At 42.8% G+C, this 19,375-nt stretch overlaps 1 protein-coding gene across 2 annotated transcripts in view; it reads left to right on the plus strand.

The window, feature by feature from the left end:
• Positions 1 to 19,375, plus strand: part of LOC135218377 (RNA cytidine acetyltransferase-like) — a 558,384-nt gene that overhangs the window by 249,987 nt on the left and 289,022 nt on the right. For both annotated transcript variants that reach the window (XM_064254646.1, XM_064254647.1), the window contains exon 9: positions 2,379 to 2,555. In XM_064254646.1, the coding sequence (XP_064110716.1) occupies positions 2,379 to 2,555 (177 nt within the window). The remainder of the gene's footprint in view (positions 1 to 2,378; positions 2,556 to 19,375) is intronic.

Consider the following 19,375-nt stretch of genomic DNA (forward strand, 5'->3'; position numbering starts at 1 on the left):
TCGCTGATGACACAAGAATAAGTAGAGAAATTACTTGTGATGAGATAGGAACGCTCTACAAAAGAGACCTTAACAAAGTATATGATTGGGCAGAGGTAAATAGGATGGTATTTAACTCTGATAAATTTGAATCATAAATTATGGAGACAGAGAAGGAAAGCTATATGCATATAGGGGACCTAATAATGAGACAATCACAAATAAGGAAGCAGTTAAAGACCTTGGTGTGATGATGAATAGGAACATGTTATGCAATGATCAAATAGCCATTCTGTTGGCAAATGTAAAGCAAAAATGGGAATGTTGTTACGGCACTTCAAAACAAGAAAAGCTGAACACATGATTATGCTTTATAAAACATATGTTCGTAGTCCACTTGAATATTGCAATATGATATGGTACCCACACTATCAAAAGGATATTGCACAAATAGAGAGTGTACAAAGGTCCTTTACAGCTAGAATAGAAGAAGTTAAGGACCTAGACTACTGGGAAAGACTACAATCCTTAAAATTATATAGTCTAGAGGAGAATGAACGCTACATGATAATTCAGGCATGGAAACAGATAGAAGGAATAACAGAAAATATCATGGAACTAAAAATATCAGAAAGAGCAAGCAGAGGTAGATTAATAGTGCCCAAAAACTATACCAGGAAAAATAAGGAAAGCACACAGAACATTAATCCACTACGCACCAGCATCGATAATGCAGCGTCTATTCAATGCGTTGCCAGCTCATCTGAGGAATATATCAGGAGTGAGCGTAGATGTGTTTAAGAATAAGCTCGACAAATATCTAAACTGCATCCCAGACCATCCAAGATTGGAAGATGCAAAATATACCGGAAGATGTACTAGCAACTCTCTGGTAGACATTAGAGGCGCCTCACACTGAGGGACCTGGGGCAACCCGAACGAAGTGTAAGGTCTGTAAGGTCTGTAAGGTCTCTCTCTCTCTCTCTCTCTCTCTCTCTCTCTCTCTCTCTCTCTCTCTCTCTCTCTCTCTCTCTTGTATTTTAATGAAAATATACAGTAATTTGTGAATACACAGTGTTGCACATGGAAAAAGTAAATTAGTGATAATTTTAGAGATACGGCCCTAAGAAAAATTGCAAATTAGTGAAATTTTCCTGTGGACATGTTTTCAAGAACGTCGTTCCGGCTTACGACGATTTTCGGGTTACGACGCGTCTTAAGAACGAAACCCCCGTCATAACCCGGGGACTGCCTGTAGTGCATTGTATTTTTGAGGAAGCTGATGGTGTTTTCCTCTGCCCCATACATTTTCAGGCATTCTATTAGCCATGTGTGTGGTACCATGTCGAAGGCTTTCTTATAGTCTATCCATGCCATGCTTAGGTGGGTTTTCCTTCTCTTACTGTTCTTCATTACCATTATTATTATTATTATTATTATTATTATTATTATTATTATTATTATTATTATTATTATTATTTCAATAGATGAAGCGTATTCACATAGAACAAGCACACAGGGGCCATTGAACTTGAAATTCGAGATTCCAAAGAAGTTGGTTTCAACCTCCTGCCGCAGACCCCACACTGCAGCAATAACTGATCATGATAAAGAGCCAATTATTTTTTTAATTGGGGGTGATCGTTTGTGAACCAGCAACATATGAATGGCATGCTACAACCAATACTAACCACTAGACTAGAGTTTGATTGAGCGTAAGCATTGTTACCAAAATTTTTGTGAGGCCACACAGCTTTGCCAACCATCGGAGGGCAGTTTTCTCCAATTAAAAAAAAATTTTTTTTTGCCTATCACATATCTTTGGAGCCTTGGTCTGGGTGTGTTGGATAATGACAATCTGGATAATTTAGGGAAAATATTTGCAACATGTCCAAATTTTGTATGACCATTGTTAAGTCCTTAGTTCTGTCATTGCAGAATGGACAATTTTCTCCTGAACCAGATATGAGAGTAATCTCTCTCTCTCTCTCTCTCTCTCTCTCTCTCTCTCTCTCTCTCTCTTATCATTAGGTTGTTAGGAATCCTGATGTGTTAGGGAAACTTGAAAGTATACATTAGCCCACTGTTAAACATGAAACCCCACCCAGCCTCCCCACATTTTAGTGGGTTGTCATGAAGAATTCTGACAAGAATGTAAGCATTCCAACACCATTTTGTGGGAAACAGGAGATTATAGGCAGTCCAACTGGGTCAGCCAAGCATTAATCTTTTGTTTATTTTGAATTTGGATTGCACCTAACAGGGCAAAATGTAAGTTAACTTTAACAGTAGGTAAGTATCCAAATAATTTATTATAAAAATTTGTGTATTCCATGAATAGTACTTGCTTGTATTTCTCTGTGCTTGAAAGAATTGTGACTAGTATTTTGTTTGTACAGGTATCCGAAAAATTCTTGGCACAAATAATGGGACTGTTGGTGTCATCTCATTACCGTAATACTCCAGATGATCTTCAGATGCTATCCGATGCCCCAGCTTATCACCTGTTCGTGTTGCTTCCCCCCCAGCAAGAAATGGAGGGTGATTCATTACCTCTAGTGTTGACTGTTATACAGGTAAAAATTTATAACCCTTTAGTGAAAATTTTGTTCTCTAATGTTAATTTGGGTTCCTGTGAATACAAACTCTTTATATTTTTCACATACTGATATTCTTATATGGAGAATTCTGTGTTGTCTTTTCCAATACCTGTATATTATTCATAGTTTTTAGCTTGAGATTTTAGTTGCCTTTGTATATACCTGCAATGACAAACTATTACTGACTCATAAGTCATTTGATATACAGTAGTACCTCGAGATACGAAAGGCTCAACTTACGAAAAATCCAAGTTACGAAAGCCAATACGAAAAATTTAACGGCTCTACATACGAAAAGTTTTCAAGATACGAAAGGTTTCTGAAAGTCCGAGATTCGCCCGGATAACAATTTTGAAAATCTCGCCGCGCGCCGCCATCTTAGTACTAGTAGACTCGCCACCATCCTCCTGCTCTCCCATTGGTTCCTGATGCTAGTCGCGGCCATGAAATCCTTCTCTCTTATTGGCCAGCATCCCTCCCATTATGCACCTACTATGTATACGTGGTGGCGTGCTTTGGCCACTCGGTACCAGCATTGTTATAGTATGCACGCGGTATTCGTTTTCGGGATCGTCAATGTGTACGTTATTTAAAAAAAAAAGTGACCAAGATCTTTCACATGGGATAAGTGATCAAGGTCTCTCTCATGGGATAACTGGAAACTTTGCAAGGTTGGTAGAATATCCACTCCTGCTGAACAGAGGTTGTAGACCAATCATTTACAACATGCATACCAGTACGTATAATCAAGGCACTTCAGTTTATGTTGAGGGTCAGCAGCCGAACATTCAGTACCCCAATCAGTTGCAGAGAGAGCATTTGGTTGAACAGGGTTTTGATGGACACCAGGGCCAACAGAGTCATGAGGTGCAAAGAAAGAACAGAAAGTTGAAATTCTGTAAAAAAAAAAAAAAAAAAAAAAAAAAAAAAAAAAAAAAAAAAAAAAAAAACAACTACGTAAAGTAAAAAAAAAAGTTAAAAATCAAAAAAAGAAAAAAAAAATGGCAGAAATTAAAGCCGCTTTTCATAAAGTGCAATCATTTGTAGAAGACCCCCCGAAAAGGCTCACACAGGAATTGTGTACGTATATTTTTTAAAGTGTACGTACGTACATATGTACAAAAGAAAAAAACGGCAGAAATTAAAGCCGCTTTTCATAAAGTGCAATCATTTGTGAAGACACCCCCGAAAGGCTCACACAGGAACATTGTGAAAAATAAAGTAGGCAGAAGCAATCTTCCTTGGATAGTTACGTATGTACGTTAGCCTCATTCGAAAGGTAAGCTTCCACATTTTACGTACAGTATATTTCTTGTTACCATGTACACTATATACACTTTATTTACAGGTTATATTTTGCTTTTTTTTTTATTTTTTTTTTATTAATTTTAGGTATTGAATGGTCCAAATTGTTGTAGTATTTCATTGTTTATAGGTCAATTTAGCTTTATTATGAAATTTACTGGGGTGTTTTTGGAGGGCTTGGAACGGATTAGCCATTTTTGCACATGAACTTTCCTGTCAGATATATACTTAGCTTACGTCTCTGACGTCACGACAGAATTCAAAACTCGCGGCAAATGCGACAGGTAGGTCAGGTGATCTACCTTACCCGCTGCTGGGTGGCGGGTGTAAGAACCAATGCCCCTTTCTTGTCAGATTTTTTCTGTCGCCGGTGTCGACTACACCTGTTGTCTGTACCTCTCGACAGTTGGATTCTTTTCTCGTTTTTGCCCTGGATTGTTTCGACGGACTTTTGGTGAAGCACCTGATCTTTTGGTCTGGCATTTGCGATTTGTGGACCGTTTTTTTATTATTCTTTGGATTTTTCTTTGGATTCATGATGTCTGATTTTGATACTAAGAAAACTGCTATGTTCAGAGTTTGTTCTATGAGTGAGTGTAAGGTGAGGCTACCGAAAGCTGCGGTAGACCCTCACACAGTATGTATGAAATGTAGAGGGAATGACTGCGCCTTTATTAACCCTTGTATTGAATGTGGAAAGCTGAATGAGGATGAATGGAAGTCTCTGTCTTCCTACTTGAGGAAGCTTGAAAAGGATAAAGTTAGGAAAGCTTCTTCCAGGAGCTCTAGTAGATCTCGTATTAGCAAGTTGGATGTAGATAACCCTATTCTAGACGTAGCTCCTTTACCAGTTTCAGCTCCTGCTCCCTGCATCGAACCCGAAGATGCGCCTTCGGAAGTGGCCTCTATGAAAGCCACCATTCGCAGTATGGAGATGAAAATGAAACATTTAGAAGGTAAGAGGGATTGTAATAGTGATTTGTGCAGTGATCCCAGTGCAGTGGAGGGTGCGTCTGATCGGCTCCCTAATGCTTCCAGGCCTAGACCTCTTCCAGACTCCCAGTCCCAGTGGAGGAGGAAAGTCGAAAGCCACAGGAAGGTTAGGGAGAACCCCCACCTGTCAGGCGTCCCCTCGGTAGCGCCTGTTGCTCGTTGCCAGGCTACCTTAAATCGCGCCAAGAGAGAAGTCTTGTGCCAGTGCTTCTCGTCTTCGCCTTCGCCCTCTCCTAAACGAGGATGGAGCTCTTCGGAAGCCTCGCGCCCTTCGAAGAGAGCCTGGCAGGCTCCTTGCGCCCTTCCCTCCAGCCCTGAAGTTTTTTCGGAAGAGCCTGAAGTGGAAGCGAAGAAACGGAGGAGATCTCTTGAGTATCGTTCTCCAAGCAGGGATCGAGCCTCGTCTCCTGTTCAGGATTTTGTGAATTCTCCCGCACGGGTGTTGGCTAGTCTTCAGGCGCAGATTTCGGCTCTGGCTGGCTCTCTTAGTGTGTCTTCTCGTCGTAAGAAGGACGTCTCGCTTCCTGTAAAGAAGTCCAAACGCCCCTCTCCCGACTTGCTATTCGATGGAAGCTGCCCTCTCTCCTGGACGTTCGGAGTCTCGCATGAGGCGTTCTGCAGCGGACAAGCTCCCGTCTTCGTCCAAGCACCAGTCGCCTGGTAGGCATGTTGACTTAGTTTCTCCTTCGGACAAGGATGAATTCGCTGATATTTTATGGAATTCAAAAGAGTCAGCTGTACAAACTTTTTTATCCATGGCATTATAACAATGAGTGAACCTATCCAGGTCTATGATGACTGTAAAAATATCCATAATTATAAAAAATAAACAGATATCAATACGAATCCCAAAGAAAATTCGATATTACTGGTAGTAGGTGACTAGACAAAGAAGTGTGAAACGGAGCCATTTGTAAGATTGCCAGGCAACATAAGAGTCAAAGAGAATATTAATCATGATTCTGTATTTCTCTATGCTTACTGAAATTAAGCTGTGATAAAATCCAACCTATGTGCCCCTAACAAAAGGTTCATATTCAATTTTCTTGCGCGCATCCTCTGAGGTTAATTTTTAGAACTTTAATAGGCAGGAGATGCAACGAAATAACCCACTATGTAACTAATTTCTATATAAGCTGGGTTTTTCAAGAAAATGTGACATTTTCCCATGAATGTGATTTACTTGAATTGTAATAGGCTAATGTTGCAAGTAAATTTTTCATTTCCATGACCTGATACTTCTAAATGTCCGTTTACCAATGTCATAGGCTGATTTATTGACTCTAATTGTCTATGAGGTTCAGAAAAAATTAATTCATTTTGATGTTATAGAAATTCTATTTGCTTATTTTGTTCATTAATTTTAAAACGATTGCAACTCCTTAACTAAAGTTGCATTGCACACACGGATAAGAATAGGTTATGGCTATGTCATGTCATCGTGACCCATGAACCGCATGTGAAGTTCATGAGCTAAGCCTTCCTCTTTCCAGTCAACCTGCTTTGCAAGCAGTTTATTGAGGTTAAAAGGAACAAAGATGATTCGGCAATGATGACGTCGTCACCTGGCAGGAGATTGCTCTTAGCCAGCTTTAGAGTTACGTTACTTGCTGTAATAAATACGACTTTAGTATAAATTGGGTATTTTTTGTTTTATTACTCCACCCACATGAGAAGAATGTCTGAAAAAAAAACAGTACCAAAATTGAACAATATATTAGTTTCATGTTTGAAATCTGCATGATTGTAAAATAAATGTAATTATGTTAAATTAGATATTCCTTATTCAAACTAATGAAAAGGGTTTCCATACAAATTCTATATATATTATTTGCCCTGTAAGATCCGATGCTGCAGACGCGTCCGGTTTATTTCTTGAAGTGCTGGAAACGCTCAATAAACGATGTTTTCTTGGATGATTCTAATGAGAGACGAAGCTTGCTTTGCCGTAGGAAGAAGACACGTCGGGTTTGTTTCTTGAAGTTATGCACTGCTGAAATCACTCACTAAACGATGATACTTAGTTGCTTGAAGAATCTGTTGCTTTCGTCATCGTTGACTTCTGATATGATACATTATTCGTTATTCTTCAGAAGACGTTGAAGAGTATTTGTTGTTTTCTGAAGTCGCTCACTAAACGATGATACAAAGTTGCTTGAAGAATCTGTTGCTTTCGTCGTCGTTGACTTCTGATATGATACATTATTCGTTATTCTTCGGAAGACGTTGAAGAGTTCTTCTTGGATTCTGCCACCAATGAAAGGGCTGTTGCCTTGTATAATAAGGCGCCCTATGAGGTAATGTTAGACTTGCGATAATCTTACGCTAAGTCGGTTGGTTATGCACTTCCATACTCATTGGAGTGTCTTGTGGTTTTATGATAACTTTCGAAGTCGGTATCTTCTTTCGTTATGACAACGATGTGTTAAACTCATGATGATATCTTCTTTCTGATGTGAGGTTTCTAGTAGAAAACACAAAGTATAAAAAATACATATATTCTTCTGAGATTACATGATGAATATCAGATAGGATTGTACTGGTCTTCTAATGACGATGGCTTGATCGCTTCTGCCAATGATGATGGCTAACTCTATTCTGACTACCATCTCGTTTACAAATCATAAAGGAAGCAGACAGTAGCTCGAACATACGAACATACACACAGATGACATAGTTACAAATCACGTAGGCCGGTTGAATTATAGGTCGCGGTAGTTGTCTCAAGCAGGAAGCTTGGACAAATGTTTTCAAACCAAATGAATGACTACAGGTGACGGCATGTCATCTTAGCCTACTTTATTGTATACGTCATCTTAGCATACTTTATCGTCTCTGGTCTGATCACATTCCTGCAAGCAATCTGGTTGAGCTCTTTAGTTTTAGTTTTTTATTATGTAACTTACATATTTTTATTATGTAACACTTACATATATGCCTGCTTTTCAGTGTTCCTGAAACGACTCAGGCAAACGTCATCAAACTGCGCAAGCATACAACCTGTGTCAACCTTTTTGGGGTGTCTCTTTTCTACAAATGACTGCACCTTATGAAAAGCAACTAGAGCATCCTTAATTTCTGCCGTTGTCATATGTTCGTCCTCCTCCTCCTCGCCGCTGCTAGAGAACTCTTCTTGAACTATGTTATGTTGCATGGCCTCCAACTCCTTCAGGTCATCTATCGTAAACTCCTCTTGGTGCTCCTCGAGAAAGTTATTGATGTCGTCCTCGTCGACGACCAGCCCCATGGACTGCCGAGAGCAACAATCTTGTCAAGATCTGGTTGCGAATCAGTTTCAGGATCGTCAACTGTTTTTGAATCTGCACCAGCTTCGCCTACGTCGAATCCCTCAAAGTCTCGGGCGGATACAGCATCAGGCGAGATTTTCCTCCACGAAGAATTCAAGGTTCATCTCGAAACCTCCTGCCAAGCTTGATTGATGAGTCGGATGCATATGACAGTGTCGAAATGCTCCTTCCAAAATTCACGCAAGGTGAGGTTTGTGGTATCGGTGATGTCGAAACATCTCTTCAAAAGATGTTTTGTATACAGCTTCTTGAAGTTCGATATCACTTGCTGGTCCCTGGGCTGGAGGAGAGGGGTGATGTTAGGCGGAAGATAAAGAACCGTGAAGAAAGAATACTCCGCTAGGATATCTTCCTCAAGGCCAGGAGGGTGGGGAGGGGCATTGTCCAACAACAGCAGACATTTCAGAAGGAGGTGCTCGTCTTCCAAGAATTTCTTCACTGTCAGGCCGAAACACAGATTTACCCACTCGGTGAACAAAAGTCTCGTTACCCAGGCTTTCGCATTAGCCCTCCACATCACTGGAAGCTTCTCCTTTAGCACTTTGTGGGCCTTGAAGGCTCGAGGAGTCTGAATGATAGACAAGTAGGGTCTTCACCTTGCAATCCCCACTGGCGTTCGAACAAAGTGTGCACGTAAGCCTGTCTTTCATAGGCTTATGCCCGGGTAGCTTCTTCTCTTCCTTCGTGATGTACGTCCGACGAGGCATTTTTTTCCAAAAAAGGCCAGTCTCATCACAGTTGAAGACTTGCTGAGAACTGTAGCCTTCGTTGATCGTCATCTTGTCGAACATCTTAATAAAGGCTTCGGCCGCTTTCATGTCCGAGCTGGCCGCCTCCCCATGCTGCACCACCGAATGGATGCCAGTCCGATTCCGGAATTTTTCAAACCACGCATGAGAAGCCTTGAAGTCTGGGGTTGGTGTCGATCTCCCTTCTCCTCCATCGTCTTCGGCGTGGGCAATCAAATTGCTGAAAATAACGCTGGCCTTATGGGAGATTGCTGTCTCCGTTATCGTATCGCCAGCGATTTCTTTGTCTTTTATCCAGACAAGAACAGCCTCTCCATCTCATCGTGCACGTGGCACCTCTTGTTAGACAAAATAGTCACGCCCTTGGAAGGTGTAGCTGCTTTGATTGATGGCTTCCTTCTGCTTAAGAATGGTGCCTATCATTGACGGATTTCGGCCGTATTCCTTAGCGATCACACTCAACCGCATGCCAGCTTCATACTTTTTAATGATCTCCATCTATGTCTCCATAGAAAGATTCCTCTTCTTTTCGTGAACTTCAGCAACTTTCTTGGGACCCATGACTATTGTATACTTTACGTAATTAAGTTATGTAGTATACTAATTTAGTTCTCACACAACACGATAAAGTAGTACAACGAAATCACTAACACGAATTTACGTTAACAAACGAAATCGTATATGTGAACGAACGAATTCCACGTGCGTACACAAACGCTGGTGCGAAGCAGTGAGCGAAGGACGCCTTTACGTAGAGCATGATGGGAGAGATGCTGACCAATAGGAGAGCAGGATCTTATGGCGGTGACTAGCATCATGAACCAATGGGAGAGTGGAAGGATGGTGGCGAGTCTGTTGAGTTGGCAGCACGCGAGTTTTAAAATTGTTCTCGACGGCCCGGGTGAATCTCGGGACTTTACAGCAACAACCTTACATAACCTGAATTATTTTTGTATGTAGAGCCAAAAAAATCTTCGTATTTCCTTTTGTAACTTGAATTTTTCGTAAGCTGGGACTTTCTGATGTTGAGGTACCACTGTATTTTAAAGTAAATCTTACATTTTATTATTATAAATACGTATGTACTGCATAACTTAGTCATGTACTATGTGAAAATAGTCCATTCCCCCCATAAGTATTCAGTCATGCACATTTTCTTTCAAACAGGTACTATTTAAGACGTCCAGTTTTCTTTTTACGAGGGAAACAATTGTATGTACATAAAATCACAAGAGAGAGAGTATCAGGACCCTCCTCAAAGGGCTATCTTTCATACACCAAAAAAGCAATTAATTATAACTGGTGTTCTCCAAAGTTAGAGTCACAATAAGTGAAGTAACAGACAGTGTGCAAATATTAACTGAGGGGGATACAAATACCACAAGTAAAAATATTATAAGATATTTACAAACACAACACAGATAGAAATGATTGCTGGAACCTCTACAAATACAAAAATATATGAATATCAATCACACAGAATATGAATACAACAATAAATAAAACACCCACACTATTAATTAAAGAACCAAAACAGACATTCTCTAAAATAAGGGGGTCCCAAAAAAAAGGAGAAAATAATGGCCAGACAGAAGCCTAACAATTAACAAAACTAAGATAGCCTAACAAATGTTAAGTGGCTACTAAGAATTTTAGTCCCACTGAGATTCTTTTAAGAGGAACTGTCTTGATCCAGTATGATGTATGTGGGAGTCAAAGAAATGGGAAGGTATGCTCTGCTATTTTCCAAATATCTGCAGAGTAAAGCCTGACCTCCTCAAGATAGATCCACGTCTCTCCAGATGTCACAAAAATTAAAGACTTTATACCTGCTCACAGAGAGGTCCCCCAGGTAAATACTGGCCAAAGGCTTCAGCAAGATGAAGCAGCAGCGTTGCATTAAGTTCCAGGGATAAAGTGAAGTAAAATATTTGTAGAATAAGGGAGCAAACTTGCTGTAATCCATAAGTTGTGGTACCAACCGGAAGGCCAGAACTAAACTCCCACACCTGGGTACAGGGACTTCCAAAGTCACCTCGGAATACTCCAAGGAAACCGAAAACAGGACTCTGAGAATAAACAGGCCAAGGATCATAAACAGGAATGGTAACTCTTAATAATGTGGAGGAAGAAAACTCAAAACCCTGATGGGGATACTATAATTAATGTCAAATTAGGGTAAACTAAAGATAGTGAACCAAAACAAAAACAAAAAAAAAGGAAATGGCAAAGTTTTAACACACACAAAGAGAGAGAGAGAGAGAGAGAGAGAGAGAGAGAGAGAGAGAGAGAGAGCAAAATATGTATGATAATTTTTAAAAAATTGTTTACGCTAGTACAACATATGTAAACAGGGTACTCACCAGTGATGAATGTTGATTAAAGATGATGATGAATTAGCTGTGCAGTCCAATGAGTGACAATGAAGATATGACTGGACAGCTAAGCAAAGGAGTTACATCTCCTCTGAGGGCCCCTCTTCAGCTTCAGGTGCTGCTTTGGGAGGCACTGACTCAGGCGATTTGGGAGACACTTTTTCAGGCAATTCATTGGGCACTACTTCAGGCGATTCGGGAGGCTTTGAATGTTCTTTCTTGTGTGTGATGAACATTGTGATTGGCAGCTGCTGTTGTTGTTTCTTCATGGTGGCGAGGGCTTGATTATAGGGCTAGTAGATTTCATCAGTTCTTCCAAGTCATGGTCTGTCAGGGTGTCAGAGTGGGCATCAGTGAGGGTGCCGACTTCATCCTCGGTGACATCGTCAAAGCCCTCACCAACTAGAATTTCTGCTGAATGCTGGATTTCCTGAGGAGGGAAGCTAGTATAATTATGGACACAGTCTGGCCACAACTTAGTCCAACACGCATTCAGGGTCTCTTTCTTCAGCGACCTGTGGATGACAGACAGACACGTGGCAATCGTGAATTTACGCCAATAGGCTTTCAGAGTAAATTCACTGTCACGGTCCATTGCATCAACAAGGTGCTCGAGAGGTGGTGTTGGGAAGGAGGAACTCGAACTGGACTCCCTTGTAATAAAGATCGAGAGGGTGGCCACCAGCATTGTCTGTCATGAGCAAGACCTTGAGCTTGATGTCCAAATTGGCCAGGTATTGCCTAATTTGAGGAATGAAGCTCTGGTGGAACCAGTACTCTGTAAGGACTTTGGTGATCCAGGCCTTGGGATTATGCATCCAGAAGACAGGCAGTAACGCCTTGTTCTTATTCTTGAGCGACCTGGGATTTACAGGCTTGTAAATGAGGCCTGGTTTCAGCATAAAGCCAGCCACATTCCTGCACAGGAGGAGGGTCAACCTGTATTTTTGTGCCTTGTATCTGGAGGCTTTAGCTTCATCCTTCATAAGGTACGTCTGGGATGGCATCTTCTTCCAGAACAGGCCAGTTTTGTCCATATTGAACACCTGTTCTGGGTGGTATCCTTCCTCCTGCAGGATTTTCGTGAAGGCCCCCGGATTTTTCGTAGCCTCTTCTTTGTTGGTAGATACAGCTTCCCCATGTAGGAAACGACTTTAGGTGGAACCTTTTCTGAAACCAGTGGAACCATCCTTTGCTCGCATGAAAACCTTGGGGAGCTGAGGACAGTCCCAGTTGTGCTTTTTGACTTTTCTTCTTCTCTTCCTCCTCAAGAGCTGGTTCATCAAAGCCCAAGAATTCCAATTCCCCTTCTTCATCGCCTTCCTGTGCCTCTAGTAGACTTCTTTGGCTTCCTCTTCCTTGCCACCTTGTGTAGCAGTTGATAGCTGCTGGTAGAGCTGTCATGCTTTTTCATGTATGATCTTGGAGGCAAGGGGTACATTCTATTTCCTGCAGCCCTTGATCCAGAACGCGAGTGCAGATTCCATTTTCACGATTGTTTTGTCTCTCATTGTGGACACAGCCTTTGTTGTACCATAGTATGTCATGCTAACACTTTCTTATTTCACTTTCTTTTTACTTTATATATTTCACTGCTCTCATTGCCATTAAAATGGCGGCCAACTGCGTATATCTCACTGTGCTCTCATTGACATTAAAATGGCGGCCGACCTTGGGAGTAAATTTTGCCCTCCTTCAACATATCAAGAAGTTTCACCATCTTGTTGAGCTTCATTATGAGCTTCTTTCTTTTAGTTTCTTTGCCAGAAGCCTTAGAAGGAGTAGGGCACTTTTTAGGGGCCATTTTCGGCATGATGTACATGGATATTGGCTGATATGTGAATACACTGCTTTGTGTATACATTTGTGTACATCGGTAACTTTCTACGCAATGGAACTGATCAAGGAGATGTGCGATGTACCCACAATTCCATCTTTGCGAGATGGGCTCGGGTTTCAACTAATCAATGCCAAGTGTACAGCCAATGAGCGACAAGGAAAATAAATGCTGCTCCTGGATTGGCTGCTGTGCAGACAACAGCCAATAACGTGTCAAATATCATTTTTATGTATTCAACTTACCTGTCAGATATATACTTAGCTATAGACTCCGTCGTCCCCGATAGAAATTCGAATTTCGCGGCACATTCTACAGGTAGGTCAGGTGATCTACCGCCCCGCCGCTGGTGGCGGGAATAGGAATCATTCCCGTTTTCTAAGACAGATTTTCTCTATCGGCCGTGACACCAACATTGTTGTTGTTACTCCTGATTTGATTTTCGTGTTTTTTCATCGCTATTGATCTTCTAAGCCGGTTATTTTGGTGACGTATTGGATCTTTGGTTTGGCATACTCTTTCGTGGACTGTTTTTTGGACTTGGTTTTGGATATTTCTCATGATGTCGGATTCTAGCTTTACGGTTAGAAGACAGTGTGTAAATGAGGGATGCATGGTGAGGCTACCGAAAGCTTCGGTAGACCCTCACACAGTTTGTAAGGGGTGTAGAAGGAATGAATGTTCAATTTCTAACACCTGTGATGAATGTGTAAATATGAATGAGGAAGAATGGAAGAATTTAAATTCATATTTAAGGAAATTAGATATGGATAGGGCTAGGAAGGCTTCCTCCAGAAGCGTAAGTAGGTCTCGCTCTAACGAGCCTATTAAATTAACACCTAACCCTAAACCTCTATCTTCTTCCTCTAGTACTAAGACTGCAAATCCGGCAACGGAAATTGCAGATCTTAAAGCTGCGCTACAAAGGATGGAACGTCAAATGCTGACGTTGAAAGGTAAGCACAGTGATAGTGAATTAAGTGTCCCTAGTGCAGTGGAGGGTGCGTCTGATCGGCTTCATCTCGCTCCCAGGCCTAGACCTCTTCCAAGCTCACAGGCCCAGAGGAGAAGGAATGTCAAAAGCCTTACGGAGGTTATGGAGAATCCCCACCGATCAGGCGTCCCCTCGGCAGATTCTGTGACGACCCGAACTGCCAAGGATCGCTATCGAAAAAGCATCCTAAAGAAGTGTTTTTCTTCGTCAGATTCTTCACCGAATGTAAACTGTCACGCCCCTTAAAGAGAAGTTGGAAGGCTCCAACTTTGGATTCAAGCCCTGAGCTTTTCTCCGATTTATCACCTTGTGAGAAGAAGAAAAGGAGATTGGTTTCTAAACGGAAATCGGAGTTTCCTTCCGCTTCTAGACATCCCTCACCTTAATCAGGGAAGGAAAAAGAGAATGCGGCTGCGAAAATTATCCTAAATGTGCAGGAGCAACTTTTGGCCTTAGTAGGAGTTTTTACTAAGGAGACTCCCAGGAGAAAGGACTCTTTCCTTCCTATAAAGAAGACGAAGGGAAGGAAAGAAGAAACGGAAGTTTTGGCTTATACTCAGAGGAGTATGAAGAATGCGCCAAAAACGCCAACCTGGCGCAATGCGCCAGATGCGTTTGAGACTCCATACAAGTCAGAAGAGCCAGAAGCGCCAGATGCGCCATATGCGCCAGAGGCGCCAGATGCGCCAGAAGCGCCACCCTGCCGAAATGCGCCAGAGGCGCCAGATGCGCCAGAAGCGCCACCCTCACGAAATCGCCAGAAGCGCCAGCTTGGCGCAAGGAATCACGAGCGCCAACCCGGCGCAATGAGCCACAAGTGACAAATAAGAGACGGACTTCTTCCAAAAGACAATTAAGCCAAGAGGATTTGTTTAGCTTTCGGAAGGATAAACCTTTACCTGACAGGGACTCTAGTTGTCGCACAAGCGGCCGTAGCCCTTGTCAAGACATAGGTGGTTCCGGAGAAAGCGATAGGAGAGGACATCCTTCGTCTGACAGGAGAGAAAGGTGTCGCACAAGCGGCCATCGCTCTTGCCAGGAGAAGGATAAGGTCGTTTTGCAGGATCAACCTATCTCTCGTAGGGACGCAAGTTATCGCACAGGCGGTCGTCGTTCTTGCGAGAGTGGGGTGGATGTTGCAAGAGGCCAGTCTCCTGCTGGAAATAAACAATCCTCTTCGGAATTGGATTCTTGGAAAGAGATTTCGGACTCTGAAGATCACTCGGCTCCGGGTTTGTCAGAGATTACAAGACGCTGGCAGCCCTCTTACTTCAAGAGTTTGGGGACTCTTTAAGCCCAACTGCTCCTCCTTCTCCAAGGTCCTTATTTACAAGCACGAAGGTCCCGAAACAATCATCTTTTATTAAAATGAAGCCAACCATTTCCATGAACAAGGCTCTCCGATTCGTAGGAAATTGGTTGGAATCCAAGGAGAAGGCGGGGAAGACAGTCTTTACCTGCCCTCCTTCCAGACTATCAGGAAAGAAGGGAATTTGGTACGAGACGGGCAAACCACGGGGTCTAGCTCTCCCGTCCACTGCTGAAGCAGATTTTTCGAATCTGGTAGATTCGTCTAGGAGACAAGCCTTGTCATCAGCAAAGATCACATGGGGGACTTCTGAGATGGACCATCTCCTCAAGGGATTGTTTAATGTCTTTGAAGTTTTTAACTTCTTAGACTGGTCCCTTGGGGTGTTGGCCAAAAAGAGCACAAGAGAAGGAATCTCTTAGTCCAGAAGTCCTTCATAGTGTTCTTTCCTGTATGGACAAGGCGGTTCAGGATGGATCAGGAGAGGTGGCCTCTCTGTTTGGAACTGGTATTCTGAAGAAGAGAGTCTTATTTAGCTCTTTTCTGACGAAAGCAGTTACTCCTACTCAGAGGTCATCTCTTCTGTATGCTCCTCTGTCGGACCAATTGTTTCCTTCAAATCTAGTAAAAGATATTTCTCATTCTTTGACAGAAAAGGCCACACAAGATCTCTTGGCCCAATCTGCAAAGAAATCGAGGACTTCGGGTCCTATTAAGAGAGAGAATCGGGCTCCTCAACAGCCCTTTCGAGGGAGAGTACCTCGGCCAGACCCTCTTTTAAGAAGAGAGGAGTTCAGAAGAGAGGTAGGTCTTCCTTCAGACCTATCAAGAGAGCGAAATGAGACAACAGTCCTTCAAGCACCGGTAGGAGCCAGACTTCGGAAATTTTCCGAAGAATGGACTCGGAGACAGGCAGAAATTTGGTCCCTTTCCGTGGTAACAAAGGGATATATGATCCCCTTTCGAGACAGACCTCCCTTGACTACGAACCTGAGGGAACTGTCAGCCCAATACAGGGACCCTGCCAAGAAAGAAGCATTATTGCAACTGGTAGAACAGATGTTGCAAAAGGAGGCCATCGAAGTGGTTCGGGATCCGCATTTCCGAGGATTCTACAACCGTCTTTTTCTGGTTCCGAAATCCTCGGGAGGGGGTGGAGACCGGTCCTGGATGTGAGCGCATTGAACCGATTTGTGGAGAACACAAAGTTCTCTATGGAAACATCAAAATCGGTTCTTGCGGCTCTTCGTCCAGGAGATTGGATGGTCTCCTTAGATCTACAAGATGCATACTTTTCATGTCCCCCTGCATCCATCATCGAAGAAATATCTCCGATTCATGATGCAGGGGAAAGTATACCAATTCAGAGCCCTTCCCTATGTTCGGCCTTTCTACGGCCCCTCAAGTGTTTCACGAGGCTAATGATGAATGTTGCGAGATGGCTACATCTAGAGGGGATAAATATATCCCTTTATCTGGACGATTGGCTAATAAGAGCAAAATCGGAAATTCAGTGCTTGAAGGACTTGGAGAAGACTTTGAACTTGACAAAATCTCTGGGACTCGCTCGTGAACCTCGAGAAATCACAATTGATCCCCAGACAGAACATAGTCTATCGGTGGGGATACAGATGGATTCTCGGGGTTTTCGGGTGTTTCCATCTCAAGACAGAATTACTCGAGGCTTAGAAAAGATCTCGAACTTCTTAGGGAAAGAACGGACCTCGGCGAGGTAATGGCTCAGTCTGCTGGGCACCCTTTCCTCGTTAGAGCAGTTCATTTCCCTGGGAAGATTAAATCTCAGACCTCTGCAATTTTATCTAAAGAGGATGTGGAGTCAAAAGACAGGAGACTTGTCAGGACGTTTTTCCCATCCAACAGGGGATAAAATCCGACCTAAAGTGGTGGTTAACCCCATTAACAAGGAACGAAAGGGGTGTCCCTCTTGATTCGGAACCCTCACCGAGTGTTGTTTTCCGATGCCTCGGAAACAGGTTGGGGAGCAACACTGGGTCCAAAGGAAGTAGCAGGTATTTGGACCAGACAACAAACTACTCTGCACATCAATGCGAAGGAACTCCTGGCAATTCATCTAGCCCTGGAATACTTCGAAGCGGAAGTCAGAGGGGTGGTAGTTCAAGTCAATTCCGACAACACCACAGCTCTGGCTTACATCCGGAATCAAGGGGGCACTCACTCTTTCTCTCTGAACGAAATAGCGAGAGCTCTATTAACCTGGACAGAGGAACGGGGCATTATTCTGCGTACAAGGTTTGTCCAAGGAGTAAAAAACCTAAGGGCAGACAGGTTGAGCAGAAAGAACCAGGTTCTCCCGACAGAGTGGATGCTCCACTCAGGAGTCTGCAGACAAATATGGTCACTCTGGGGGAGACCCCAGATCGACCTGTTTGCCACGTTCCTCTCCAGGAAAATAGACAACTTCTGCTCGCTAGAAGAAGATCCCAGAGCCACAGCGATCGATGCCTTCCTCATGGATTGGTCAGGCATAGACGCATACGCCTTTTCCCCCATTCAAATTGCTGGGGGAAGTAGTAAGGAAATTTGTGGCATCGGAGGGAATGAAAATGACTCTAATTGCTCCCTTTTGGCCTTCCCGAATCTGGTTCACAGAGGTACTGGAATGGACGGTGGACTTCCCCAGATCTCTACCAGACAGGACAGATCTGCTCAGACAACCCCACTTAGAGAGGTTCCACAAAAACATCCACAGTCTCTCCCTGACTGCCTTTCGACTATCGAAAGACTGGTCAGAGCGAGAGGCTTTTCAAAGAAAGTGGCAACTTCAATTGCTAGAGCCCGCAGAGCCTCTACCCTGCGGGTCTACCAATCGAAGTGGGAAGTTTTCCGTAGATGGTGTAGGTCGAAGAAGCTGTCCTCTTCCAATACCTCTGTAACCGAAATCGCGGATTTTCTCCTCTTCTTAAGAGAAGAATCCAAATTGGCCGTATCGAGAATAATAAGGATCTTCAGGTCTTTCGAGACTAAGAAATTGAGATCGTCGATTCCCCCGAGTTGGAACCTGGACGTTGTCCTAAAGTTCTTGATGTCGGACAGGTTCGAACCTATAGATAAAATCTCATTCAGAGATCTTACTAGCAAATGCTATTCCTGTTGGCTCTCGCAACTGCTAAGAGGATCAGTGAATTGCATGCTTTGGACTCTCGGGTGGGATTTAGAGAAGACTCGGCTGTCATTTCTTTCCAGGATCTTTTCCTAGCAAAGAATGAGAACCCTTCTAAACCTTGGCCTAGAAGTTTCGAAGTCAAGGGACTCTCTTCTCTGGTAGGAAGAGAGTTGGATCGGTCCCTATGCCCAGTTCAGGGGGGGACCTTTAAAATTTTATTTAGAAAAGAAGACACAGCTTCAGGGGGATGTCGACAAGGTCTTTGGTGTTCGGTAAGAAACCCCAAGAGACCTATGTCAAAGAACGCACTGGCATTCTTTGTCAGAAATGTAATTACCGAAGCTCATAGGAATTGCCAAGAGAACTCTTTAAAGCTGCTGAGAGTGAAAGCTCACGAAGTCCGGGCTGTGGCAACTTCCCTTTCTTTTACGAAGAATATGTCCATGAGAAACATTTTAGCAGCAACTTATTGGAGGTGCAATTCAGTATTTGCATCCCACTATTTAAAGGATGTTAGAATAACATACGATAAATGTTTCGCTCTTGGACCTTATGTATCAGCGGATACTATGCTGGGAAATGGAGCAGACGCTGATCCTTAAATTTGTTTTTAATATTTTTAATAATTATTGTTTTAATATTGTTGTTGAGTTGTGGGTTGCTTGAAAGGATGTTCGGGATGACCCCTTTCAATCTTAGTACTAACCCCAATGAGGATCAGGTGATCGGGATTAGTGTCGTGCTCTATGATCATGCCAATAGGCAAGGTGTTTTGTCATGT

Source organism: Macrobrachium nipponense, chromosome 9 (genome assembly GCF_015104395.2).
Source record: "Macrobrachium nipponense isolate FS-2020 chromosome 9, ASM1510439v2, whole genome shotgun sequence".
In the NCBI taxonomy this organism is placed as follows: domain Eukaryota; kingdom Metazoa; phylum Arthropoda; class Malacostraca; order Decapoda; family Palaemonidae; genus Macrobrachium; species Macrobrachium nipponense.